Source organism: Cyrtonyx montezumae, unplaced genomic scaffold (genome assembly GCF_038088225.1).
Source record: "Cyrtonyx montezumae isolate F1298 unplaced genomic scaffold, pur_monq_1.0 scaffold_1, whole genome shotgun sequence".
Classification (NCBI taxonomy): domain Eukaryota; kingdom Metazoa; phylum Chordata; class Aves; order Galliformes; family Odontophoridae; genus Cyrtonyx; species Cyrtonyx montezumae.
In genome coordinates, this window is record NW_027071825.1 from 24082722 (window position 1) to 24109854 (window position 27133).

The 27133-nt window shown below is 56.0% G+C and overlaps 3 protein-coding genes across 3 annotated transcripts in view; 1 reads left to right on the forward strand and 2 right to left on the reverse strand.

Annotated features, from left to right (window-relative positions):
- Positions 1-27: 27 nt before the first annotated feature.
- Positions 28-10907, forward strand: STX6 (syntaxin 6). The gene is made up of 8 exons (XM_065744697.1): positions 28-77; positions 2469-2638; positions 3218-3312; positions 4828-4890; positions 6701-6823; positions 7904-8010; positions 9435-9529; positions 10738-10907. Exons 1-8 carry the CDS (start codon positions 43-45, stop codon positions 10812-10814), a joined length of 765 nt encoding a protein of 254 aa, XP_065600769.1. The 5' UTR covers positions 28-42; the 3' UTR covers positions 10815-10907.
- Positions 10908-12290: 1383 nt separating this feature from the next.
- KIAA1614 (KIAA1614 ortholog) lies at positions 12291-16136 on the reverse strand. The gene is made up of 8 exons (XM_065744708.1): positions 15814-16136; positions 15250-15313; positions 14549-14695; positions 13426-14475; positions 13086-13278; positions 12838-12953; positions 12581-12765; positions 12291-12484 (listed from the first exon to the last, which is right to left on the reverse strand). Exons 1-8 carry the CDS (start codon positions 16121-16123, stop codon positions 12291-12293), a joined length of 2259 nt encoding a protein of 752 aa, XP_065600780.1. The 5' UTR covers positions 16124-16136.
- A 2773-nt stretch (positions 16137-18909) lies between these two features.
- Positions 18910-27133, reverse strand: part of XPR1 (xenotropic and polytropic retrovirus receptor 1) — a 70918-nt gene continuing 62694 nt past the window's right edge. The window contains exons 12-15 of the mRNA XM_065744884.1: positions 19999-20165; positions 19709-19848; positions 19373-19594; positions 18910-19248 (exon numbers count right to left, since the gene is read on the reverse strand). Coding sequence (XP_065600956.1) covers positions 19188-19248; positions 19373-19594; positions 19709-19848; positions 19999-20165 — 590 coding nt within the window. The 3' untranslated portion in view covers positions 18910-19187. The remainder of the gene's footprint in view (positions 19249-19372; positions 19595-19708; positions 19849-19998; positions 20166-27133) is intronic.

Consider the following 27133-nt stretch of genomic DNA (forward strand, 5'->3'; position numbering starts at 1 on the left):
GAGCGCTGGGCAGCCGGGGCGCTCGGCGGCGTCGGCGCCATCATGTCGATGGAGGACCCGTTCTTCGTGGTGAAGGGGTGAGGGATGGGTTTGGGTCTGCGAGAGGAAAGGCGAGGGTTGGGGCGGCGGAGGGGGCGTGCTGGGGGAGGGAGACATGAGAGTTAGGGATGGGAAGCGGGGGGGGGGGCGGCTGCGAGGAGAAGAATGAGCGCTGGGGTAATGGGGAGGACTTGGAGGGGGGTTGGGGCTGTGAGGGGGAGGGGTGAGGGGGGGGCTGTGGGGAGAAGAGTGGGGGGCGGGGAGTTCTCAGGAGAAAAGTGAAGTTGGGGCTCTGAGGGGAAGGGTGAGAGTTGGGGATGGAGGGATGCGAGGGGCCAGCTGGGATCTGGGGGATCAGCAGGGACCTAGGGGGATCAGCAGGGACCTGGGGGGCCAGCAGGGATCTAGGGAGGCTGTGGGGGCTCAGCTGGGATCTGGGGGTCAGCTGGGATCTAGGGAGGCTGTGGGGGCTCAGCTGGGATCTGGGGGTGTCAGCAGGGACTTGGGCTGTGAGAAGCCATCAGCAATCGTGGCAGTTCTGTGAGGATCCTGCCCCTGCTGTCACCCCCATAGCCATCCGCACCCCTCTGAGACTCCTCCCTGCGAGGCGGGTGCCCACACAAAGCTACCTGCTGCCTGCTCTGAGGGGCTCTGAGCAGCAGAAGTCCCTGCTGGAAGCTCTGCCGGCACAGCCCGAGTTGCAGAGCTGGAGATGTGCTTGCTGCAGGTGCAGCACCTGGCATGCTGGCCCAGCTTGGGGGCAGCGTGCCCAGCTGTCCTTGTCATCGACCGGCGGCCCGTGGGAAGTGAGGCTGCAAATGGCGTGGGAGATAGCACCGTGCAGTGGGGCAGAGCCAGGGCTGGATGCAAGCTGCCCCTCGTTGAGGGCATCCCCAGAATGCCAGAGCCTGGTGACCTTGCTGAGGGAGAGGACCAGGCTGAGGAGGAAACCCGCGTGGATAGTGGCACTGAGGAAAGCCTGGACAAAGGCTAACACAAAACAAAGGCAGTTGAGGTCAGAGGAAAGGGAAACTGTAATTAACAGGGGGAAAGAACCTTAGCTTCCAAAACTGAGCATGGAGCTGCTTTCGACTCTTGTTGTCCTGTCCTGCGTGGCACTGGAACAACACTCAGGAGGAGTGGTGGGAAAAGCCAGGCGAGCACAGGAGGAGTGGGAAAGGTTGCAGGGCAGCCAGCTAGAGGGGATTTCTGCCAGGCTAAGCTGGTGCTGGGGGGAACAAAGGCTAATTGCCGTGGGTGGGAAGCAAGCAGCTGGTCAGACTTTCCAGAGATATTCCCGTGCCACAAGGGGAAGGGCTGGGAAGGGAGAGGGGATGTTGTGCTGTTCCTGGTGTTAATTATTAGCCAGCAGACTAAGGTGGAAGGAGTTGAGCCCAGCCACATGGTGTTCAGTTTGCTTTTCTTGCATTCAAAACTCCTCTTGTTAGGATGTCCAGCTTTGAATTCCTGCTGTAGGTACTTGTCCAAGTACGTACAGGTGAAACAAACAGAACTTTTGCTTGCAAGCAGCAAAGAGAGCAGAGCACAGCTGCTGACTTTGGGGCACTAGTCATGGTGGATACGAAGCTACAGACATGTCTGCTGCCGTGGACAGATATGGCTCATCCCTTCTGGGCTTTCCCAGTAGATAAACTGCTTTTCTTTGCTGGGGGTAAATCCCTGCATCTTATGTGGATGCTGTGTGCAAGCTCTTGGAATGGTGTCCATCTTTCTGCTGGCTGTCACACCAGCAAAACATCGTCTGCATCCTTCATCCTGGCTCCTCCTGGACCCGGGTGACTTGTTCTCAGGCCAGGGCTGCAGTGTCTGTTGGTACAGAGAATTGCCACCTGCTGCTCGCCCCTGATTGCAAATGCAGCATTCGGTGCTGTCAGCAAAGCCTGTGTTCCCATGTTGTGAATGCACTTGTCTCCAAAAAGCTTAGAGCAGCAGAAAAGACTTCTGTTCCCTAAGCTGGTGTAGTAGAACTGTGTAGTTTTTTTCTTAACTCTTAACTTAATCAGTGCTGCACTCAACAATGAGTGATCCCCAACAATGCCTGACTTGTGGGGACGGTTCTTGTAAGTTTTGTTTGTCTTTGGGGTATCTTGCTCAGAGGAAAGCTGTTGAGAGGAATGCAGAATATTAACTGCCACGAGAGCAGCCTTGTCCGGCCGCTCGCACTGCGCTGTGTTGCCTTTGTGTCACTCAGCAGAACATGCCTTCTTTTGTGCTTCAACAGGAGAGGAGACAGAGTTGTTCAGTGGGTATGGTGAATCCTAATTGTACAAAATCAAGTGGTTGAAGGAAGGGCACTTGCAGGGAGGCTGCAGTTCCAGGCTCTTTTGGACACGGCGTGTCCCAGCATGACTGCTGCAGAACAGCTGATGTAGTCCCTTCACTTCTCTTTCTTCACCCCTCCACTGCAGGGAAGTGCAGAAAGCTGTGAACACTGCCCAGGGGCTCTTCCAGAGGTGGACAGAGCTCTTGCAGGATCCCTCCATTGCCACAAGAGAAGAAATCGACTGGACCACTAATGAGCTCAGGAACAATCTGCGGAGCATTGAGTGGGACCTGGAAGACTTGGATGAAACAATTAATATCCTTTGTGGGGCTCTTTGGGGGTTGGGGCGTGCAGTTCCTGGGCTCTAATAAATAGCCGAGTGCCAGCTCTTGCTGGTAGTTACTTTTTTTTGGCAGAAAATAGGACTATTAGGGATTAAATTTTGCAATTTACCTCATCTTTCCTCAAACAGCAAAAGAGTTCAGTAAAGAAATTCCCTCTGCCTTTTGTTCTCCTTTTGACAAGGTGTGTTATAAGATGCTTTGCTCTTAGAAGCCTGTGGTGCTGTATGAGATTTCTGTGTAGTCCCTCATCCTCCAGGCTGGCTTACAAAATTATTCTTTTTCCCTTGCGTTCAGCTGAACACTCCTGAAACACTGCTCAGCATTGGAGGACTAAAAAATATGCAAGAGAGAAACCTCATTCTGATGCATGCAGTGCATTGAATGTTGCTGCCATGCTTGTATTCCTGCAGTGTCTAGTTATTTTGCTAGTCAAGCCTTAGGAAAAGGTGTAGCAGAGTGGAAAAGTGCCTCTTAGTGGGCTCCCATCAGGGCAGTTTGTCTGTCTGTGTGCACTGAACACCACTCACAGATTCCTTGACTCCTCTCCTACGCATTGTCGAGGCAAACCCTCGGAAATTCAACCTCGATGCCACGGAGCTGGGGATCAGAAAGTCCTTCATCACAAGCACACGGCAGGTGGTCAGGGTAAGGAGTGAGGACTAGGAAGGGGAAAGAGAGAGCAGCTTGAGTGGTTAAAAAAAGGCAAGGGGGTGATTAGATCAGTGCTGAATGGGAGAGCAGAGAGTAAGACTGCTACCTGCCCGCCCTCAGGCTGCCTCCTCAAAGCTCTGCCCGTTGGGCCACAGTTTCATGCAGCTCAGTGCTACAGGCAGCGTTCAAGTGAAGTTCAGTAGCACCTGCAAGAGCAGCAGTATTTATTCCTGTAGCTGTGAGGGAGGATTCAGAAGCAGGAGTATTTTAACAGCTCAGGGGTAATAAATAGAAAAGAAAAATCTTTCTGAAATCTTCACTGCCTGCTAATGCACTGGTTAGGAAGTTTTCTCCCTGTTGCTAGCTACACTCAGGGCTGCTTAGTTTCTGCTTTCCCTCGTGGCTCAGATGTTCCTGCTTGACAAGCTGCATTGCTGTGGCTAGCAGCAAGCTTGTTACCCTACCTGCAGTCTGGAGGCAGTTCCTAAGGCTTGCTGCCTGGGAACTGATCCTGAAGCCACACCGGCCCCATCAGCAGGCACGTGCTTGCTGCCTTGTCCTCAGCATAGTCAGCTCCTGAAACAAACAGGATCAGGCAAGCCTGCTTCTTAGGTCCTCTTTTCCTGACTGAAAGCTGCCGACTAGTGGGTTTTGGAGCTGTGTGTCTTAACTTTAGTGGTGGCATGACTTATGTTTTCCATGGAGAGAGTTCATGATAGGAAGCAGCTTGTGCATTAGAAGTAACCAGGTAGGATCTGCTGCTTGTAAGTGATATGTGTCTGAGCAGTAAAACGTGCCTACTTGTCTTCTGATGACATGAGAACTGTGCTGGTGGGTAGGGTGAGTCAGCACCTGCTGGATCATACTGGCTCCTTGCTCGTCTGCCTAACAGGTTCACATTGTGAGTGGGAGCCTCCTGTGGCTATCTGTCTTCTGCAGGAACTCAAGCATAAGAGACAAAACACAGAGACAGTCAGAGAGGAGGGCCATAGGACAGGAAATCTATCTTGTCCTTTGAAAGATTAAATCAGCTGGGAATAAAGTGCAGGCTACAGGCTTCCAAGACCTTCAAGAACATAACTTCTTTACAGTCTGTCAATGGGAACATTAATCTGGTATTACAGTATTACACAGATCTGAGTGTTTCTGGCTGAGTGGTCTGATGTAGCTGTAGATGTCCCTGTTCATTGCAGGGGAGTTGGAATAGATGACCTTTAAAGGTCCCTTCCAGCCTAAATAATGATCTGATTCTATGAGGATGAGTAGTAAATAATGGAATATTTTGCAAATACTCCTTGCTGTTGATTCTGGTATGAGTAAAGCAGCGAACTGCAGCAGAGCTTTTAACAGCATATTTCTATGCTCTTCAAAACTGCATGTTTTCAAAGAAAACTTCCCTTCCACCCGTCCCTATGAAGAAATCTTTCTGGGTATAGACAGCCTGGCAGCAAACTGGAGCTGCAGGTCAAATCCAGTGCTTACGTTCTTCTTCTTTCTTTGAACAAACAGGAAATGAAGGATCAGATGTCAAACTCCTCCGTGCAAGCACTGGCTGAAAGAAAAAACAGGCAGGTGAGAATCAGCAGTGGGCAAGCTAAGTGAATGCAGTGGTTGTCTGGTACCTGAAAGAGCTGGAAGGATTGATCAGTTCTAACTGCTGTTTTGAGGCATGCGTTAGGTGAACCTTAGCCTGGAGACCCACACCATCAGGTAGAGCATATAGCATTGGTTAAAGCTCCTCAAAAGCTGTTACTACTGTATATATCTTATTTTGTGGCACGTCCCCTTACAGACATTTGTTCTGGGAAGGGGCTTGCACGCTGCAGCAAAGCTGTGTGTTTGAGCCACGTCTGTCTCACTGATCTGAGAGCATTGGTTCTGCCAGGCTCGTTGCTGCCACCCTCTTTCAAACCTGTCTCTCAAAGCAGTAAGTCACCACTCACCATCTGTCTCAGTCTTCAGAAATGCTTGTGTACAGCCATCAGCATTGCATCACCCTGCAGAAGGGGGAATCTCCCTCCACCTCAGAATCCAATTCCGTGAAGGTAATCCTGTGCTCTGCTGTATTTAGGAGCCAGGATGCCACATCCCTTCACAAATAGCTGCCTCACACGCTAATTAACCTGCTAAGAAGATGGAAGAAGCTCAAGGAGTCTCAGGTTGTCTGCACTTGTAATCTAAGGAATAGAAATAGATGCGGGTTTTGCTGCTCCCTGGCTGATGAGGCTGTAAGGAGATCTCTGAGCTGACTTCTAGAGCTGCCTCTGTATGAGCTGCTGTGCCATATCTGACTGCATCAGTCTTTATCACTTGTGGCAAAAAATGATGAACTGCAAAAAGATACTGAGAAGCACGGAGCTGATTTCTCAGCCTTTTACAGGCTTAACTGATGAGCTTGGCAAAAACTTGGAGAAGCAAAGTCCCTTCTGGCCTTGCTCAACCAAGCCTGTAGCTGTCTCTGAGTTTTGCTGCTTTCCTTCAAGATCCTGCTAGCTGCAGGAGACCATATGGCCCAGCTCACACGGTGACATCTGGTCAGGAAAACTCATTTCCCCTCACCATCTTCCTTCCCCAGCCCCTCGCCTTCCCTCAAGTCCACAGAGCCTCAGCTGGGCTGGGCTATGGCAGCTTCTCCAGCGTGTCTCTGTGCCTGAGAGGCCGGCTGTTGGCTGATGGTGACCTGATCCTCATGGACTAAGGCTGGCAAACACAGACTTCCCTCCGGAAGCTGCAGCAAAGCTTCCTTCCAGGGACCAGATGTCCTCAGCTGGATAGCCACTTCTCTGCTGGATTTGCACAAGCTCCTCTGTCGAGGTCATAGAGGAGGTAGAGAGTGTAATCTTGTAGTTGGGCATACAGCATAACAGGTAACCTGAATCAAAGAACATGAGTCCTGCCTGCAGCACTGCCACGTTTACGTATTGCACTGTTTTCCTGTCAGCTCATCTGGTCATCCAGGCCTTCTTCAGCCCTGGTGGTTAGCAGCATGGCGTTCAGTTCCATCTATACATCTGTTAACATGATGTATCTGGGTACTTCCCAGCTTACACATCCTCCTAGCACGCAGTGCTGCATCTTGAACAGACCTTTACTAGTCCTTCGGGTGGTGCAGGCCTCCTGCTTGCACTGTCTGTCAGTCGTGCTCCAGCTCTCCTGTCAGTGGAGCAGCATTTCTGCAATAACCATGCTGCAGATATTTCCCATGCTGGCATTTGGCATTGCATTATTTTAGTTTGTGCCAGCAGTATGGCTGAACAGCAGTAGAGCAGGAGGAAAAGGATGCTGTAGGCATGTGTACGGGAGCGTTGCCTTGTCCTCCTTCCCTCAGACCAGCTGTGTGCAGACACAGAAGTGTTGCTAAGGGATTTCTGCATCTGTTTAGGCACTCCTGGGTGAAAGCAGCAGTCAGAGTTGGAGCTCTGGGCCTGACAAATACAGCCGTCTGGACCGGGAGCTGCAATTAGCAAATTCACACTTCATTGAAGAGCAGCAAGCCCAACAACAGGTAAGGCAGCTGGCACAACACAGACCGGTAGCTTTGCTTGCCAAATGGGTGTCAGGGGGATGGGGGACAGGCTTCAGGAGCCAGAAAAAATCCAGCCCTCAGCTGGCCCAGCTCCAGGAGCCTGGCGGCTTGAAGTATACCTGTGCATGTGTTCCATGCAGAGCGTAGCTTTGGATGTATCTCAGTGCAGTTTTTAACCTTTGAGGCTTGAGGAACAGTAAGCAAACAAGGTCTGGAAGCTGCAGCACGCCGAGTTCTAGCACGACAAGAATTGCTGAAATCCTTGAAGAGTAGAAACGTTGCAACCAGGAGAGCATTCTTTCATCTTACTAAGCTTTCCCTGGTTAAAAAATGAGCTGGTGGCTGCTGCTGATTGTGTGCATCCCCATCAGAACAGTCAGGGAGCAGCAGTACGTGCCTCCTTCCTTTTCCTGCCCTTGTCAATGTGAGATTCGTGAGAAAACCTGCACGAGGGCTTTGCAAGGAACCCTGGCAAGGTGCTCCCCTGGAGCAGTGCCCGAGCAGTGCAGATCTGCCTGCAGCAGCCCACCCAGACACAGGCCTGTAAATAGGCTGCTTCTCCAGGCTGCAAGCTGTGCTGAAGCTCCTGATACGTGATGCCACCCGGCTTTCTGATGGCTTTTACCTAGTGACTCTAGGAAGATAAATAGATTCAAAGTAGGTAACTAGGGTAAAGCTAATCCTTAGCGTGGTTGTGCCCTGAAAGTGACTTAAACCATCAGCAGACCTATTCCTTTGGCACATTCAGAGCCAGACGTGTTATTTTTAGCTGTAGGGACTGCAACAGCCTCTTAGTTGCATTAACTCCTTGTTAACTGCAGCGTGGCTGTGGAAACTGCAGCCAGCTGTGCCACAGGACCTGGGGGAGGCTCTGCTGCTGCTGCCACTTTTCATGCATTTCTTAGAAACACAGTCCTTGTTCCTGAAACCTTAGGTCTGTTCCCAGGCACTGCAGTTGATGTTGGCAGAGTGGCGAGCCCCCGTCCACACGGGCAGCTGGCTGTGACTCAGCTGCAGAAAGCAACAGACGTGTGATTTTTCCCTTCTTTTTGGCCCCAGTTGATTGTGGAGCAGCAGGATGAGCAGTTGGAGCTGGTCTCTGGCAGCATTGGGGTGCTGAAGAACATGTCCCAGCGCATCGGTGGGGAGCTGGAGGAGCAGGCGGTGTAAGTATGTGACGCGGTGCCAAAGGCCCTGCAGGTGTGGGGCTGGCTGCAGCACAGCTGGGGGTCCTCACTGATGCCCCTCTCACATCCTTGAATTTCCTGGTCCCTCAGGGAGCCTCTCCTTGCTCGTCTGCAGCACCTTAGGCTGCCTTTGATTTCAGGCCGTGGAAAGCATTTCATATTGCAGCCTGCGAGGATCCCACCGCAGCCTCGTCCCTTTGAAAGCCTGCACCTGGGGCAGGTTTAGCTGCCAGCTTCCCTTCCCTTCTCTCTTCACTCATTTTTAAACAGCACCCTTAAGGCACACGGTAATGCTCCTTGGCTTCTAGCAGTCAGCAGCGTGCAACAGATGAGGGAAGGCAGTGCTGCCTGTTAGGGATACTGGGTGCTTTCCCACTCCGTGGGGTTTTGTGCTACCCCCAGACAACTGCGTGGAGCTGCGAGACCCAGGAGCTCACCCTCACAAAGGGTTAAAGGATAGCTCACAAAGTAGTTTGTATCCCCCCATTTCTTTCCCTGTTCACGTCCTTTGTGAAGAAGAGCAGACAGTTCTCAGTTGTGCAGGGTTTGTGCCTGTACCCTCCTCGCTTGGCTGACAAAGAGTCTGGAGGGCTGTGGGCCCTTCTGCTGCCTTTGGTGGATATGAGGAACTGCAAAGCACCTCCTGTGTGAAGTCTGGCCACAGCAGGTTGGCACGGTGCATCTGTTTCCAGGTCACCACATAAGCCGTCAGTGCTTGCTAGCAGATAATTAAAGCAGTATGACTTTTTTTTCTACAACTCTTTGTTCTCCGTGCTTTTAAGGGTGTTAAGTTTTAAAGTCCCACTCCCTGGAGATGGCTGGGATAGCTTTGATCGTGGATGCACTCGTCTGTCTTCAGGTGGGTTCTTGGCACTGACAAAGCACAGCTACAGAAAGGCTTTCAGATCTGTTACAGTTGCTGTGTGGAGGAACTGGAGGGGTAACTTCTGTAGCATTTAAAGAGCACCTTAAAAGCAATTGGAAATCTCAGTGCTCCTTGATAACCCGAGTGGAACAAGATTTTAGCTTCAAGTGCAAGCCCTCAGCAAGAGGAGGGATTTTAAAGTGCAAACTGGCACCTCGATCTACACATTCACTGCTAATCATGGATTATGAACAGGGCTTTCATCTTCAAAGGAGCAAACCCCCACTGCTCACCTTTTTAGAGACCTGTAGAGCTCATCTGCGAGCGCTGGGGGACCGGTCCGACAGGTGTCCCCATGACTTCTCACTTCCCACCGAAGCTGAGCTGCTGCTGCTTGAGCAGGATTGTTTTTTCCCCCTGGGTGCTTTCAGGAGGCCCACGCCGTGTTGTTTTTCCCTGCCACTTGGTGATGCCTCGATCAGCCTGGCGTCGCGTGTCGCTTTGCTTGTTGACAAATAGCGTGCTTCTCTGTCCCCAGGATGCTGGACGACTTCTCCCACGAGTTAGACAGCACTCACTCCCGGCTCGATAACGTCATGAAGAAGCTCGCTAAGGTGTCTCACATGACCAGCGGTAGGTCCGGGGGAGCAGGGTCTGGCCCTGGAAGGGGAGAGGCACGGGACGGAGCACTGTGTGCTCCCAGACCCAAGCAGAGGGGAGGGAGCAGCTCCAGCTGCTTGGTTAAAGCCCCTCGTGCCCAGGCGCTGCACCGCAGCCTTTGTTTTATTTACAGGTGCCTTTCTATTTACGTTGTTACTGTTGCGCTGGGAAAGCCCCCTTCATAGCCGATAGGAGCAGAGTTCTGCAGCCTCTCGTAAAACACTGCCCCCGTGCGTGCCTTCCCCGGCTGCGCTGGGTCCCTCTGCTAACCTCTCCTGCCCGTGTGCTGCTGGCGCCGGCGCTGCAGACAGAAGGACAGCCGGACGTGTTTCCTGGTGACGGGGAGAGGCGATTTCTGCGCTGGGGAGGCTGAGCCCATGAGAAAAGACCTTATAAGGCCGTGCCTGAACGTGGTGGGCAGAGCATACAGGAAGCTCGTGCCTGCCGGGAAGTCCCCGCCGCTCCTCCCCACGCTGCGGTGCGCTCAGTGTCGCCCCCTCCACCGCTGCTCGCGTGGCTGGTGGCTGGTGGGAGCAGCAGCAGGGCAGGGGGGAGCTGCTCTGCAAGGAGCTCGCAGGGTCGTGGAGATACAGCCACTCCGCAGACCTGGTGGTGCTGAGGCAGCACAGCCGCTGGCAAATCCTGCTTATCCCCCCTTTCCTCCCAGAGCAGTGCTTTGAGCAGAGCAGAGGGCTGTAGCTAGCTGGGAGAGCACTTCTGCTGCTGCTGGCAGCACAAACCTCAGGGCTGGTGGGGAGAGCTCAGGGAGGGGTGCCAGCAGCTCCATCCCCGCCACTGCACCGTCTTACAGGGGCCGTACGTGTGCTGGCCACGGCCATGGATGGAGAGCAGCTGTGCAGCCCAGCATCACCCACTCACGGCCTGCTGCAGACAGAGCCCATGTGGGGGAAGGCAGGCCCTGCACCGATCACGTGGCTTCCGTGGGGTGGTTGCAGCTTGCTCTGTGTCCAAGGACAGTGGGGTTCCTGGTGCCAGGAAGAGAAGGGCTGTCACCCTGAGGGCTGTAGGGAGGAGCCTGCAGAGGGCTCTGCTGCTTGTTCTGCTGCTGAGGGAGCTTTTCTTTACAAAGGAAGCATGGTGAAAGCAGCGTGGTGAAGAAGAGTTCTCCCCCACGTTTCCTTCTATTGAAGTAAGAGCACTGACGCTTCCTTTCCTTCCAGATCGGCGGCAGTGGTGTGCCATCATCGTCCTCTTTGTCATCTTGCTGGTGGTGCTGGTCCTGTTTCTCGTCCTGTGATGGACTGAACTTCCTCGGACGCCTCCTCTCCTTTTTCCGGCCCCCGTAGCACGGGGAAACAAAACTCCTTCCGTCCGCCCACAGAGATCCACATCAAGACCCTGGCCCGGCCCTCACCGTTCTCCTCCGAGGACCGAGGCCTGGCTCCACCATCATCTCCCCCAGCCCTGGGGAGGGCGGACAGAGGACAGGAGCAGTTGTGGCTCCCGACCCTTGTCGGGCTGCCCGCTGCCATCTGGTCCCCAGGCCCTGGGGGGGCCGTACCCCTTGCAGGTATGAGCTGCTTGCAGCAGTCCCAAGCCTCATGCGGACACAGGGCAGGGAGCCTTGGCAGGGTCAGCAGGGTGGAATCGTTTCACTGAGCATTACAGACTGCATCCCAGTGTTAACTGGGAGGAGAGGTGGCCTGAAACCCCGCAGCGACATGCACCCACAGCAAGGGAGGGCAGCCCCAGCCGGGCCACGCTCACACCCGGGACCCCGAGGCAGAGCTGGCTCACGTTCTGTCTCTCTTCCCAGCTCTTTTGTTACCTACTCACCATCCTGTGGGGGTTTCTGGCTCCGTTCAGGTGTGCCCAGTCCCTCCTGGTGGGTCCTTGCACCGGGAGCTGGTGGCACCGTGCCTTTTGCAGCCGGGCTCGGGGCGGGGGCAGCTCCTCTCATAACAAACTCCAGCCTGCGGTTCTTCATTGCGCAGCATCTCGTTTCCTTTGGTTACGCTGTGAGAAACACACACTCCTTCCCAGGGTGGGCTCTGGCAGTGCTGGGCTTTGTGCCTCCCTGAGAGTAGGTTTGTAGTGTGGCGTGCAGGAGTGCTGTGTCCACGTGCTGTGCCAGTCCAGGTGTCACTGCTACCCACCTGTCTGTGCTCCTTTCCCCGTGTGTTTGCTTTAGCTGTTGGTGGTGTTGCCCCTCCCTCTAATCCTCAATAAACGCATTGCTGCTGCCAGCGTGTCGCGGCACAGGAACGTCACCCTTGTAGTGGCGGGGACAAGCTTGGGGGCTCTGAGGCTGCACGGCACGGGACTGCAGCAGCTGCATCCCATCAGGGGCAGGCAGCGTGTCCCCAACCTCAGCACTGAGGCAGGAGCAGCTCAGTGTGAAGGGCCCACATCCCTCCCAGCCCCGGCCCTGCTCCGTTCCCCCCAGGTGCCGCTCCCAGTACGGTCATTACATATACGTACAACACCGCGTGTTGTCATTGCATATATATATATATATATATTTACACTTCTGTGGTCTTTGTTTTCTTGCAGTTTGAAATAATTTAAAAGAAACCCACCAGCCCGTAGGCAGAGGTTTCCAGAAGGGACAGGGAGAGCCCAGGGCTGGAGAGCCAGGATGTCCCCACACTTGGGTAGGTCCTTAATCCTGGGCATTCCCCGCAGCCCCGCAGGGAACTGCGCACTGCACACAAGCAGGGCGGGCCCAGGCCCTCGGTCACCCCGTCTTGATCAGGTCCTTATTGCATCCCAGCTACCGCCGGGCAGGGCGCTGCCGAAGCACGCGCAGCTCCAGGCTGTCTGCCCGCAGCAGCAGCTCACGGATGCGTGCCAGCCCCAGCCCCGACACGGCGGCCCCGTCGACCTGCAGGATCTCATCTCCCACGCCCAGCAGCCCCGCGTACAGCTTGGCCGTGCCCGCGTCCGCCATCCCCTCCACGTAGACCCCTGCAGGGAGAGATGCAGGTAGCTGAGCCCCGCCCCCCACGCGCGAAACCCATTCGGGTGGTGGCTTTAAGCAATGCTTTAAGCAACCCTGCCTACCCGTGTCGGGCCGGCCGTGCCCGGAGGTGACCTGGAAGCCGAAGGCGCCGTGCGGGGGCCGCTGTATCTGCAGCAGGGTGGTGCCATCGGGGAACACCTCCAGCACACGTCCCACCGTGCGCGGCCGGTCCGGCGCGCCGATGTCCTCCGCGCTCAGCGAGCGCCGCGGCCCCGAGGCCGCTTTCCTGCGGGGAGATGCCGTGAGCCCGGGTGGCGGTGCCGGGGCAGGGCTAAGCGTGGCCGTGTCCCCATCCCACCTGTCCCCGTCCCCGGGTTGGGGTGGCAGGTAGGCGCTGGCTCGCGGCGCCCTGCCCAGGAGGCTGTGCAGGCTCTGGATGGAGGCGGCTTTTTGGGGCTGGCGGAAGGGTGACACCTGGAAATGAGCGACACTGAGTGACGCACGCGGCACCAAAACCCTGCACCCTCGTACCCCGCCACGTCCCCAGCCAGCAGAGCTCACCCCAACCCATAAAGCCCCGTCTCCCACTTGGAGAGGACGGCTCACCAGTGCCTGCAGCGAGGGCGACCGCTTCACAGCGGGGCCGCTGGGCGCGGGGCCGGGCAGCTGCTCCATGCTGTAGCAGCGGAAGCGGCCCAGGCGCTGCTTGGTGCTCTGGCTCAGGCTGCACAGGAGCCGCTTCAGCCCCGAGGCTGCCACGTCCCCGCTGCCCTTCCGGCTCACTGCCCGTGCTGGCTCCCTGCAGGGCGATGCACACGGCGTTTAGCAGCAACGTGTCCCCACTGACATTGCTCTACCATGACTTTTAGGCTAATTTTGCCCCAAAGCATCGCGAGGCTGAGCCTGGTGCTGCACCGAGGGACGCTCACAGTCCCGTGCCACTCACCTGGGTGTCGTGCTCCCATCCTGCTGCACCTTAGGCATCCTGGCAGCCTCCCCAGGTGATGCCCCCAGCCCATGGGGGTGGCTCCCGCAGGTGTTGTTGCAGTTATTGGTGGACAAGGCACGCAGGGGGCTCCCTGGGAGCCACACGGGGCCACAGGGTCCCCGCCGCTGCCCCTCACCCTTGGGTTGGGGCAGAGCACTCCCAGCATCACTTGGGACATCCCCGCTCGTCCTGCAAGGCGCCTGGGGGCAGGCTGTTGTGGTGGCAACATGGGAAGTCCCCGCAGGCTTTGAGGAGGGGGCCGGTGGCTCTCCGTTGCCCACCACCTCGCTGGTGTGCCCCCCATCCTGGCCGCCAGCCCCGGCCACGCTCTCCCCCTTCTCTTTCTGCACTGGGGCGCGGGGGCTGCGGTGGCCACGAGCCCAGGGGTCCCGGTGCCCCCGTGGGTGGGGGCTGCGGGGCCGCGGCTCCTCGCTGTCGGTCCGGCAGCCGTCCGAGGTGTCGGTGCTCTCCAGAGCCGAGTCCGCCTCATCCCCGCGGGCGACGTCCCCGATGTAAGTCTCCTTGATCTTCTCGGTGTGGATGCGCTGCCGGGATGGCAGGATCCAGAGCGGGGACCCCCCAGGACCCAGCGGCCGGGCCTTGGGCTCGGGCTGGGCAGCGGCACCGTGCGCCGTGCGCTCCCGTCCCCGCGCCGCGGGGCTGCCCTCGGCCGGCACGGCGGCACCGAGCAGGGAGCCGCAGGCCTGGCACTTCCCCCCAGCAGGAACGTCGGCACCCCGGGACTTCACGGGGCCGTCCCCGGGGCGCCCGCGGGGCTCTGCAGCGCCGCGCTCCGGCGCCGATCCCAGCACGCGGCGGTGCCGCAGCCGCTCCAGGTAGCGCACCTCGGCGTCGCGGACCGACTCGTCCTCGAAGCGCACGCGGGACGGGGACGACCCCCGCGGCCGCCGGGGCTCCCTGCCCCCCGACTCCCCGCTGGATGAGTCGCTCAGGCTGCCGCCCGCCGGGCCCTCCTCCTCCCGCGTCCTCGGCGTCCCGCTGGGCTCCCTGCAGCGGGGACAGAGGGGCAGCGAGCCGCCAGGGGACCGGGGCGGGGTGGGACCCGGGCGCAAGGGCTCACCTGGGGTGCGCGGTGCTGGGCGGCGGCAGGAGGTCGTGGCTGGCACGCAGCGGGTTGGTGCGAGCCTTCATGCGGGCGCGCTGCAGCAGCTGCTTGGCCTGCTCGTGGCGAGGGCTCAGCTCGAGCTCCTGCCCGGGAACAAAGGCCCTGCGGGGAGGGATTAGCAAAAAATAACACGGATTAAAAGTGGTTTAGCGGTGACGGGGGCTGCCGTGCGGGGAGAAAGCGGGGCCTGGCTTGCAGGCGCCGGGGATGCCCCTGCAGGCACGCCCACCCCACGCCGTGGGGACCCACTGCCACGTACCCCCCATTTTGGCTGCTCCTGTGCCCCCTCCCCCCCCTTCCCCCAGCACCAACTGAACCTCAGCTGCCAGTGTTGGGAAGCTGATGGTTGCCACACGGGTGCTTTCACCCCACGCCGCCTCCATCCTGCCCCCCAACATTGCTGCCGCAGCCCCGCTCACCTCTGCCCAACCCTCCTCATATTTTTAGCCCCACCACTGAGGTTTATCGTTAGGCCAACGAGATTACGTGTTCCTCCCTCCCATAAGCTCTTAAGCACTGGGGATGCATTTCTGTCCCGCTCCTCTCTCCTGGAGGGGACAGCTGGCACCAGCCCTGCTCTGTCACCTCGCAGCACCACGGGGCCCTGTCCCTCCCTGAGCCCTGTTTGTCCCCAGCCGAAGCATTTGGGGTCCCACCTGCAGCCCTCGGCATCCTGCAGTGACACCCCTGAGTCCCAGTCGCCATCGCTCGCCGGCACCTCTGGAACGGGAGGAGAAGGGGAAAGACATCACTGGGAGCTCCCCCCAGCCCCGTGCTGACCCTAAGCAGCACCTGGGCATCTGAGAGCCCAGGAAACGGGCAGTGCGGAGCTGCGGGGATGGAGACCAGAGAATGGAGATCATAGATCCATAGAGTGGTTCAGTTGGATGGGACCCCAAAGCCCTCCCAGCCCCGCCCCTACCACGGGCTGGCTGCCCCCCAGCTCAGGCTGACCCAGGGCCCATCCGTGCCCATCCTGGGGCACCTCCAGGGATGGGGCACCCACCGCTCTGGGCTCAGAGTGAAGAATTTCCTTCTTACATCCCACCTAAACCTTTCCTCTTTTACCTAAGGCCGTTCCTCCTTGTCCTATCGCTATCAGGTCCCCTCAAGTCCTGGAAAGCCGCAGCGAGGTCTGCCCGGAGCCTTCTCCCCCCCTCCACGCATCTCCACAGAAGATATCCCCCGTGGGGCCGCGCAGCAGATTCCCAGGCACGCACCGCGCATCCCCAGCACCTCGTGCAGCAGCCGCCGGTTCCTCTCCACCCTCTCGGCCAAAGACAGCGGCTCCGGGCCCGCCGCCCCCTCCCCGCTGCCGTCCCCCCACGGCGCGGTGCCGTCCAGCATCCCGTCGGTCAGGTACGTGCGGAGCTGCGCCCGCGGTTCCTCGGCTGCGACCTTCCCCCTGCGGCCGCGGGGCTTCTTGGGCGAGGGCCGCTCGGCGCAGCGCTTCTCCTTCAGCGCCTTCACTTTGCCCTCCAGCACGGCCTGGGGGCCCCGGGGGGGCTCTGAAGGACGGGGTCCCTCCATGTGCGCTGCGAGGAGACGGCACGTGAGGGGCGACCTGCGCGCATCCTCCGCGGCCGTACCGAGCGAGGCCGAGCCCACCGAGCACGAACCCGTTGTGAAATCACCTTCCCCCCCACGGAGTACTCCGTGATCACCCCGGCAGCCCCTCGTCCCCTCCCCGGGAGCTCGCGGTCTGCTGGGGGGATGAGGAACAACCCCCCCCTTCTCCCCCCCCCCACTTCTCCTCCATCCGTCCGTCTGTCGCGCCCGCGGATCGGGGGCAGGCGCCGGGGCAGGGCTTACCCTGAGCATCGGGATTGAGGGAGAAGAAAGCGGAAGAGGGGAAGGAAGGAAGCAAAGGGAGGAAATTAAAAAAAGCAGCAAATCCCAGCCCCTCCAGCCCTGCCCGAGCTCCGCCGCTTGGCTGGGCTGCCGCCTGCGGCCGGCCCTGCCTCCCTCCTCCCCCCCCCCCCCCTCCTCCTCCTCCTCCTCCTCCTCCTCCTCCTCCTCCTCCTCCTCCTCCTCCTCCAGCTGCACGGCGGGGCTCCCAGCCAAACCCGACGCAGGCGCTGACACCGGAGCTGGAGGCGGCCACGGGGTCACACGCAGCCCACGGGGACACACTCAGAGCGCTGCCAAGGCCGCCCACAGGATGCCCCCCCCAAAACCAACAGCACTCCCCCTTATATCCCCACGTACCCCGCAGTGCTTCTCCAGCATCTTTCACCCCCAGCAAAGCCCGTGGTGTTGGAGCACCCCACGAGCATCACCCGCATCCTCCCTCCCCCCCGGGCAGCGCTTACCTGTGGGCACAGGGCACGCCACGGAGCTGCGGGGGCCACGGGGGAGGCGGTCCCACTGCACGCTGCGGCTTTCGATATTCATCATTGCTTTCATAATCCCAACCCGAAGGAAATCGCTGGGATTATGAAATTGTTTTAATCCCCCCCCACCCCCTCCCCCCCCAGAGCCCAGAAATCACTGTTATAGTCGTCCAGCAGCACACGGGCATGGCAATTTCCGGCAGCAGCCCCACAAATCCCACGGGGCAGTGCCCGACCCCACGGAGGGCCCAGAGCGGCGACAAAGGAGCGTCAGGGCATTGGAAAACAAAGAGCTTGTAATAATGAAAAAAAAAGGACAGATGGAGTAACCAACCACTTTTTCCTTTTAAAAACACAATCACAGTTAACTTTGCTTTATACGACCACCTAGGAACTAGGAAACAGGATCACATTGTGCATTATCATCTTTTTTTTTTTTTTTTTTGCTTTTTTTTTTATGCTTTTTTTCAACCTACTCATCAAGGAGGGTATTTCCACACGTCAGAAGTGATATCCATTGGGGGGGGGGGGGGGGGGAGGAAGAGGAGACAGCTAACAGCGCAGTCACAGGTACACCATGAGTCCAAGCAAGCGGCAAAGTCTTTTGTCCTCACCTTTATCCACTTAGAGAGAAGAGCAGAGAAAGGGATAGCGAAAGGGAAAGGAGGGAAGCACCCACAGAGGACTAATCACACTCCATAATTACTTTGGACATCTACGGGTCGGGGGCGGCGGAGAGGAACCGTGAGAGCAACGCCACGGGGACAGGGATGGGAACCCCCCCCCCCCCGTCCCCTCCTTCCAACCTCCATCCCAAGCCGTGCTGTGCGGGGCCGGCTCGGGAGCGACGTGCCCTCCTGATATCCCCGAAGCCGCTGTGGGGTTGGGAGCGTGGAGCTGATGGGAGCCCTGGGAAGCGTGCTCCTGCCGAAGGGGACGGTGCTTTGTTCTGGGAGGTGATGCCCACCCCTCTGCTTCCTTCTTATCTCTGGCGGCAGCACGGAAGGCAGAAAAATGGGTAAAAAGAGCCAGGAAGGAGAAAGGAGTGGGAGTTCTTGCTTCCCATAAGGCTTCGACGAGCTACACAGCGAGAGTGCCACCAGCGGGCCACGCAAGGGACAAAACCGAGGACGTGAGAGCTGGGATTCCTGCAATCCCACCGCCCAAACCAGATGGCGAGGACCCGGCGGGCAGAGCCCACCTCCCCCCGGCAGCCCAACGCTGCCAGGACCGGCCAGCTGCCTCCGCTACGGGACGAGAGCACGAGGTGCACCAGGCTCAGCTAGAGGTGATTAAGGCTTTGAGATAACAGCGTGAGATCCGGATGATGCCGACAAGCCTCCGCCCAGCTGCCCGCACCGCTGGTAGCACCCGTCCCTCCCTCACAAAGGGCAGCGGGGACCTCCAGCCGAGCCCAGGAGCGGTAGCAGCAACTAAAAGTCAGGAAGAGAAACTTTGGCTTAACAGAAAACAGAAAAGGGAGCGAGGCAGCAAAGGCAGGCGGGTCACGCAGGGGAGGGGTGCAGGCGGAGCGCGGCCCCACGGTCGCTCCGAGCGTTCAGCCTTCATGGCACACGACTCCAGGGGGCTGTGGGCTTCATAAATATAACAGGGAAAACGGTACGGCACGGACACGTCGTGTTTCCAACACAACCATCGTACGGAGAGGGTTACATCAAATTAAAAAAGCAGCTTCGTCAATGAAGGTACTGCTCTAAGTGCACTTTCCCTGCAAGTGCGGCCAGTGCCTCGGCGCTGGAGGTGAAGGAGAGGAAAAAAAAAATAAAGCCAAAAAAAAAAAAAAAAAGAACAAACAGACAAAAAGAAAACAGATTTAAAAACTTAAGTCCGGTTTCAACCAGTCAAAACCGGGCCAAGCAGAAACCGAGGGCGGCCTCGGCACTGTCCCCACAGGGAGTCCCCGTGGTGCTCCTTTATCCAGACAGCTCTGTGTGTCCTCGGTGAGACTGTAAACAATCCTCCTTTCCTGAACTGTCCTCTTTATTGGCAAAAGAAAGTAAAATGTTTTATTCGGTTTTGTTTTTGTTTTTGTTTTTAAATAGGACATCGAAATGAACCCAGAAGAAAAGAAACGAAACACAGTGAGCTTGGTGGAGTCCAGAGGAGCTGGTCTGGAAGAGCTCGGAAAGTGTGCTCAGTGTTTTTTCTCCTGTTCTCAGCTGGGGCTTGGGTTACGTGGGGAAGAGGGGAGCGGAACGAGAAAACTAAGGATGAGGAATAGAGAGACCGTGGCTGCTGCTTCATGTGCTCACTTCTTTCGCAAGGTCCTCTATCAACACCTTCGTGTCAGAAGATTTGGACCTGGAAAACAAAACCAAACCAAACAGACAGAAAGCACTCGCTGGGGAGAAGGGCTCTCCTCGTGCAGGGAGCAGCCCTGAGCGCAGCTCCGAGGCCGGCCGTGCCGCAGGGGGGCAGGACGTACTGTGAAGCGAGGCGAGGCCTGCGCAGGGAGATGCTCTGGCTGCGCTTCCACTGCTTGTTCTTGCGGCGGTTCCTCACGCCGTCCTCCTGGTCCATCATCTGGTCCAGGAGGGTCAGGTCGTCGGCGTTGAGCGGCGCCACGGAGATGTCCCTCACGGCGCGGAACTCGCCGCAGTTGTTCAGGTGCTCGTTCTCCAGGCGGAAGAAGTTCCAGACGAAGCGCCTGCACGTGGGGAAGCACGGAGGTGGGGGAAGCACTGAGGATTAAACCCCCCCCCCTTCCCCACACCCTGAATGTATTTATGGGGGGGGGGGGTCCGCAGCCTAACAGCCTTACCTGAAAACCTCGAGCGGGGCAAAAACGGTGGAAATGATATCCCCGGCGTACGGGAAGATTTTCATGGAGGTGAGGGGGATCTGGATGGTCCACGCAAAGCGCAGGATCACGTCCTCTACAATGGCACAGTAGTAGTACGCCTGGAGCAGGAGACACAGAGGGGACGGGTCAGCAGGAAGGCCTTCGAGAAGAGGCAGGCTTCAGCTGACAGATCAGCCCCGTTGCTTTCATGAGCGCGGCAGAACCAAACAGGAATGGTGGAAGAGCAGGACCCCCCCCAGCATACGCACTTTCTGTGGGTAGACAATTCCTTCTCGAAGAAAGGTGTTTTCACCAGCGTTTTTGTCAAAGAGACCCCAGTCCATCTTCAGGTCCCAGATGAGGGTGTAGCAAGAGCTGATGAAATAGAAGATGATCCACAGGTAGAAGAACACTTGGGTGTCACTGTGGTTTTTCGCTGCAAAAGAGGAGAAGAGCGGTACCTCAGTACAGCCTGAGGCGGATTGCTGCTGTGAACAGCACTCGGGCAGTGTTTTTGCACTTGGAACCGAGGCTTGCAGGCTTGCTGCCATCCCCGGTCCTATCAGCAGGGGGAAGCTGAGGGCCGCACTTCGCCGAGGACACGGGCTGTACAAAGGAAAAGCAACAAGGGTTTTGTTAAGAGCAGCGGCTTAGTTTACAAAAACGCAAAGAGCAAACGTGTCCCCTGAGAGCCTGGAAGAGCCCCGGCTGCTTCAGAGCACGGGGTGACACGGGAAAGCAACGGGGCAGCTTGCTCGCTCCTTCCCTTTTTAGCAGCTCTGATATAAAGGTACGGCAGCGACCCGACACAATGAACAGAGGTGAAGATGAGAGGCACGTCGTGCAGGATACGGCTCAAACACTCGATCCCTTTTCCAAACACAGCCCCTAAGGCAAACCCATTAAAACCATTTATGCAGCAGAGCCTATCCGCAGCCAAGCTTTGAATCAGCAGAAAGGACAAGAGATTCACTTGAGCTCTACAGGTCCGACCTCACCCTGCAGCCCCGGGGCACCCAGGGCAGCTCTGACCCCACTGCCATACGGATGTCCTGCACCACGGGGGCTCCAATGCCACGTTTCCAAGTGCTGCTGCCACAAAACAGGGCTCAGGTGATGCTTGAGGCTTACCAGTCAGTAACCTACTGCAGGATGTATTCTGTCAGGGAGATGTGGAAGGCAGTGCTGGTGCTACAGCCACGGCAGTGCCCTGCAGCACTGAGGAGCAGCTAAGTGGCTTTGCTGGGACGCTCTCCATTCATGCAGGGGATGGACCCAGACCATCCCAGCCTGCTCATCCCAACTCCAGCCCCCTCCCCATCCCCCTACTGGCTCCTCTGCTCTCTCACCCACCAGCCTGCAATGCATTCAGCTCCTGAAAAACTTCATCACAAAACCAAATCGCTCCCATCAGAACAAGCCTATTGTCTCCAGCTTCAACCTTTGAATCCCATCCTTTAATGGCTTACCTTCTTTTTCCTCCTGCCTGCCATTCTGTTTGATGCCTTCCTTCCTCCTGGCCTCATTGGTATTCAGCTGGCGCACAGAAATATGTTACTGCTCCAGGCAAGCAATTATATCTCAATCTCCACTGGCTGGTCCTGGTGGCCCTCTTCAGCACCGCTCATGGGGCTGGAAAATCAAGGCATCTGCATTCTGCCCAGAGGCTGCATCTACTGCCTGCCAGCTTTTGAGGAGCAACACATCGCCGTGTGCGTGTACGATATCAGGGTCTATTTCAACAGGAGCTGCTTCATCCTATTTTTTGTTTTGCTTAAGGATGTGCCAGAAACCACCCAGTCCACCATTACAGAGTCAGAGGATGGAGGGAGCGCGCCGCACCCCTGGTAGATCTCACCACAGAGCTCTAAGAGGGGGAAGAGACTGAAGTCCTGCAACACAGGACTTCCATTAGCATCCTCAGCTTCCCCTGTAGAAAGCAATCCCAGCGGGCACACTGCACAGATACACTCACAAATTGCCCACAAGGTCACAAAGATAAATAACGGAAGGCTCCAACCTTTGAACCGGAGCTGGGAATGGCCACAGAGCAGGAAAACAGCCACAGGCACGTGTAGCAGCTGAATTTACTGCCTGCAAAAACTGCTGATAGACAAATATCTTCGACACCAAAGCAGCCACAGGGGAAACAGTTTCTGACTAGCGTTCCGAGGGAGTAATGCTGTGCAGAAATTACAGCCCCTTCCTAACACAGGCAAGAGAAAAGTCGCTTTCCATCAAAGATGGACAGCAAATGCTATTCTGAATGCAGTTAATATTGACTTTACTTCCAGAGAATACTATCTGTTTACCCTGCTGAATTATTCCGGGCAATGTAAACACTATATAGTATTCAACACAGGGAAAAAAAAAATCAATACCATGTATTATTGAAGACCTGGATAAGAGCACAGCGGCCTCGATAAGCACTCCTGGTGTGTGTGTGTCAGCCACCACGGCCGGCTGCGGGTTCTGCTGGAGGTGGAAGCTGTGATAAAAGCTGTCAGAAGTCTGAGGTTATCAGGAAACACAGCCAGGTGAGCCCTGCTACGGGATACAGATCCCACTGCGGGGAGCACTTCCACCTCCAGCACGAAGGAGAAGCCGAACACAGGCTCGTTTGATGGTGAGCCACTTGGACTCACATTAATTAGGTGGAACCTAAATGAAAAACTAAGCACGTGCCTACCACCCTATGGCTTGAAACCAAGTCTTCCCAACCCCTCAGTCATCCTAACTACCAACAAAGGGCAGCAGTGCTCCCCCAGCCAGCAGGTCCCTCTATTGAATGCTGATCAACAGCAGAGAGGCGACATGGAAAAGGCAAAGGGCCCCGAGGAGCACAAGCAGGTCCATTGTGAGCTGAGGCTTTGTCAAATACCAACCACTTCCTACTAACAACCTTCCTTGGGATTCTGCAAGCCTCTGCTATGGCCTCAGGGCATGATTTAAAGCAAAGCAGCAAGAGATAGCACCGAGGAGCTGACAGGAGGCAACCTCTGATTTCTTCTCCTATTTAAATTCCGCATTTGTAGAACAGGGAAATCCCCAAATCCTGTTTTGACTGAATACATATATATTCTGGTTTGGAGGACTACACAACTGCATCTGATTCTGAGCACACCACTCCCTGCTGGCAGGTTGGATTCTTCTCCCAGTGTCATCTCTCCCATCTGAGAAGTGTTACCACAAAATGTTTAATGGAGGAGGATGGGGCTTCCGACGCAACCGCTCGCCAGCAGTCTCACTAATAAGAACAGCTGAATTCACAGTCAGAAATAGCAGGTGTAGGGATTCGTGGAACCATTAAGGCTGGAACTGACCACTAAGATCATTTAGTCCAACCATCAGCCCCTTCCCCACCATGCCCACTGACCACGTCCATGTCATCGGGTACCTCTGCAGCGCTTAGAGATCCCAAAAGAGATCGCAAGCTAAATGGGCAGGCCATCCTTTTTCCTTGCTCCTTATTCATTTGTGCTCTGCTTCTCCAATCGTCTTTAAGTCAGTTAAGTGAGGACCAGATGAATGAATCTCTGCCTGGTAGGGTGCCGAGGTGCCTCCCTCCCCACAGCCTGGCTGCTGGCATCACCAAGCATCCCGCTCCACATTTAGAGGCCTGCAAAGCATTGGAACATTTCCCTGCGGGATTTCACGCCTCGTTTGTGCTGACACTCAGGGTGCAGAGGTAAGATTGTGCTGCCCAATCCCTCTGCCCACAAACCCATGCCATCCACAGCATCACCTGGAGCTTTGGATGAGCAATTAGAGCAAACAAGCAGGCACGGGATGGAGTCAGAGGCCTGGATGGAAATGTTTGCCCCATGGCAATGCCTCACATACTCCACTAATGACACTGCCACCACTCTGACTGAAAAAAGGATCAGATAGACTGCCTAATGAACACAACTCATTACCGAGGGCCTCCCGGGCATGGGATGACAAGGTTTCAGACAAAATTCATCCTAGCTCACAGCAATGTGACAGACATTGCACATTTTGGCTCCACATCATCACCCTGATGGAGCTGCCGGTATGCTGCGCTAAGGCGAGCCGCACCAAGGCAGCCACTTAGGAAAGAAGACAGTTAATCCCATTACAAAGTTTGTTTTACTTCAGGAGGTCAATCTAAGCTCTCTGTAAGGCTCTTGTGACACCTAAATCAAACGATCTGGCTTGCCACAGTGCTGACAGCTGTTCCAACATGGAGAAAGAGAGACCTTGCACTGACACGCAAGGAATAACAAAGGCAACAGATCACAGATGCTGTGATTCCACTCTGCCATGAAAAAAAAATAAGAGGCCTTGTTTTCCACTAAGAATTTGCACTTGAACTCTAAGCACCCTTTGATTTTGGCTTGCCAGTTTCTCCCCTTTGTTTCATGCAGAATCGTCACAGTACAATTGGGTTGGAAGAGACCTCAAAGATCATCAAGCTCTACTCCCTGCATGGGCTGGCTGCCCCCCAGCTCAGGCTGCCCAGGGCCCACCCATGGCCTGGGGCACCCACAGCTCTGGGCAGCAGTGCCGGGGCATCACAGCGAAAAGTTTCCTTGGCATCTAATCTACATCTCCCTTCTTTTAGTTTAAAGCAGTTCCCTCTTGTCCTGTCACTATCTACCAGTGTAAAAAGTTGATTTTCTATTCAAGGAACTATTCAGGATCACAGTTAATTACCCTCCCACCCACGAGCAAATTCACTCCATGGGGGTTACATCCTGCAGCTTCTAACCCACCCGAGCCACCAGTACTCGTGGCAGAGCTGAGCTGCAGCCAGGTATCCTCTGACAGCTCCCAGTAGCACCCAGTGCAGCCAGCATCCCCTCACCTGGAAGCCACGGTGCTGGGACAGACCCTGGGAGAACCAGTGACCCATTCCAGCATGAAGTCAGCTGCACCACTCGGTGCCACGGCTGCCAGCAGCCTAAATCACGGTGATGAACGAGGAGTGGGAAACAGACCTGCCATCTTCCACTGGCTTTCCACACGGCAGCACGTTTCCCATTCATCTTCATCTGTTCAGGCCTGCTCGAAGCTCGCTATGAGGAAGAGATGGTCCAGCACCTCCATGCAAAAGCTCATTAATCTCGGGACGGCCGCTGCATCATTGGGTCACATCTCTATTCCTCGGTAAAGCAGCGAGCTTTGCAGTTTTCAAGCTTAACCAAAAAAAGCAACTTCCAGGGGACAGGGCTGCTGCACTGCAGCCAGCACATGCTGCAGTTGCTAGGTAGCTTAGAGTTACAGATAGGCCTCATTTGCCTGTGCAAACATATCCCGGAGGACTATATTTACAGAACACGGCCTTTGCTTCCCATTCCTTTGAGTGATATAAAAATACTGAGAATTCTTCCTTTGGGAGCTTAGCAACAGTTGCCCTTTGGTTCCTGCTGTCTTCCCTGAAATGTGCTTGTGTTTGGGAGCCGGCGGCGGGGCGGACAGCTCGAGTGAGTGCTTGCAGTCACTGCATGCTCCTGCTCTCTGTAAGGGGCTCTCACTTGAGCAGCACTAATTCGGAGCTTGGAGGGGGGCTGTGCAAAACAAGCTCGGTTCCAGGACAACGAGAGCACCAAATCTGGGAGATTTGTACCTTCAGATCTAACGCTGCTGGGGGGAACCTTTGCTCTAGGAGCTACACAGGTAAAGCAGTACCACGTGTGTACACACCAGCTATTCGTAACAGAAGGGCATTTGTACACTTGTTTTCAACCAGTATATGAAAGCCCAGCACAACAAGGCCAGAAGAAGTGCACTCGGGATGAACGAGCCACATTTTAACGCTGACAAACCCTCCTAACCACACAGACCCATCTTCACACAGCTGGCAGACGTAAGAAAACCTAAAGAACAGCTACAAATTATTCGCTGTTCCAACTCAGAGGAGGAAGACAGCCCTTCCCAGAGGGCTGTGATGTTCCTTGGGACTCCCAGAGAGAGCAGCCTGGTGTACATTACCTGACCTCCCAAGAAAAGGCCACAAATTACCCTCTTCTCCTGGCAGCTGAAAGCTCTCATTCCAGACACATAAGTCATAGACTTGCAAACAGAGGCATGAAAAACGGTTTAAATAAGACTCTTGTTAAAACAGCAATTAACAAGTTCATTACTAGCTGCAATTTAGAACAGGCCCAAGTAGCTAGGATTTTTACCTGTTTGACACTTGTCTGGGGCAGCGTTGGTGTTCTCAGCAGCAAACATCTACAGCCCCAAGGAGCTGTTTTGTAAACGAGAGGCCAGTGTTTGCCTCTGCTATACTTAGGCAGACAGAAAGCGTGGGGGAGCAGCGCTTCTCCTTCCAACAGCAGCATGGTGAGCGCTTGCTAACAGCCCACCTGACTCTACGTTTAGAGAAGGGGAAATCTGTGCAGAGAACACGGGTGCAATCCCAACAGATCTTAACAAAATGAAGCAGTGCCGAGGGCACGGTGCTGGCAGCAGGGGGATGAAGCCGGGGATGACGGGGCGTAGCGAGGTCTTCAGGCAGCGCTCACAAAATCACTGCCAGGCCAGGCACGGTGACATTTGCCAAAGCTGTGCAGCGTGTCATTTCTAAATGCCACCACGCTTCCAAATTTTTACTTATTTATTTTCCCGCATGATCCCAACAGCTATGTGCCATCAGCTGCCACTAAGAGGGGGACAGAGAGACAACGGGAGTCACCGAGGTCTCAGGCCCTGGAAGAAGCCTGGGCTGGGCTCGTAAACACCTCGCTGCAGCCCACTGCCTGCCAGTGCCAGGGGAGGCACCAGCTGTGTGTGGCAGCGATGAGAACAAGGGTCAGAGCACTGGCAAGGATGCAAACCTCACTGGGAGAAGGATGAGGTCAAGTCCTTACACGGGATGTTTGCCCAGATGCCAGCTCTTCTCTCGACCCCAGCCTACCCTGCTTTTCCTGCAGGGGGCTCTTCCAGAGCATCCCACACTCCCCACGAGAGGGAGAAGCAGGCACTACATACAAACCACACCAGAGCTGGCTACAGCCAGGCAATCTGTGCGTCCCATTTCACAGCTTAGCAGCTGGGACTAATGGGGTGCGAGGGCTGGAAGAAAAAAGACTGCAGGATGGCAGCACCAAGCAAGCAACTTACAATGGGAGCAGCACGAGGAGATGCATGGGGGGCAAGGTGGAGAGCTCTGACAGCATCCATCAGCACTGCTGCCACGCTGGGTTTGTGCCATTAAGATGCAAAGCTTGGCAATCGTTACACATACGGCTTCAGAACCACCACTTCTCTGCCACAGGAAGGTTTCTAATAACCCTGCTTCCCCACCCACAACCAGCATGGGAATGAGGAGCACACAACCCTTCTCCCTGCCCTGCCACAATCATGTTTCAGGATAAGTAACAGCTCATGAGCATGTGTAGCTGCTAATTCCAGGAGATAAAGGAGGCGTGTATTTTC

Excerpts from the sequence above, each read along its gene's own strand:
- STX6 (XM_065744697.1), top strand. The coding sequence starts at position 43 with ATGTCGATGGAGGACCCGTTCTTCGTGGTGAAGGG. Across the intron at positions 78-2,468 it reads CCGTTCTTCGTGGTGAAGGG|GGAAGTGCAGAAAGCTGTGA; the intron begins GTGAGGGATGGG and ends CCTCCACTGCAG. Across the intron at positions 2,639-3,217 it reads AGACTTGGATGAAACAATTA|GCATTGTCGAGGCAAACCCT; the intron begins ATATCCTTTGTG and ends CTCCTCTCCTAC.
- KIAA1614 (XM_065744708.1), bottom strand. The coding sequence starts at position 16,123 with ATGGAGGGACCCCGTCCTTCAGAGCCCCCCCGGGGCCCCCAGGCCGTG. Across the intron at positions 15,314-15,813 it reads CGAGGTGCTGGGGATGCGCG|AGGTGCCGGCGAGCGATGGC; the intron begins GTGCGTGCCTGG and ends CTCCCGTTCCAG. Across the intron at positions 13,279-13,425 it reads GATGGGAGCACGACACCCAG|GGAGCCAGCACGGGCAGTGA; the intron begins GTGAGTGGCACG and ends ATCGCCCTGCAG.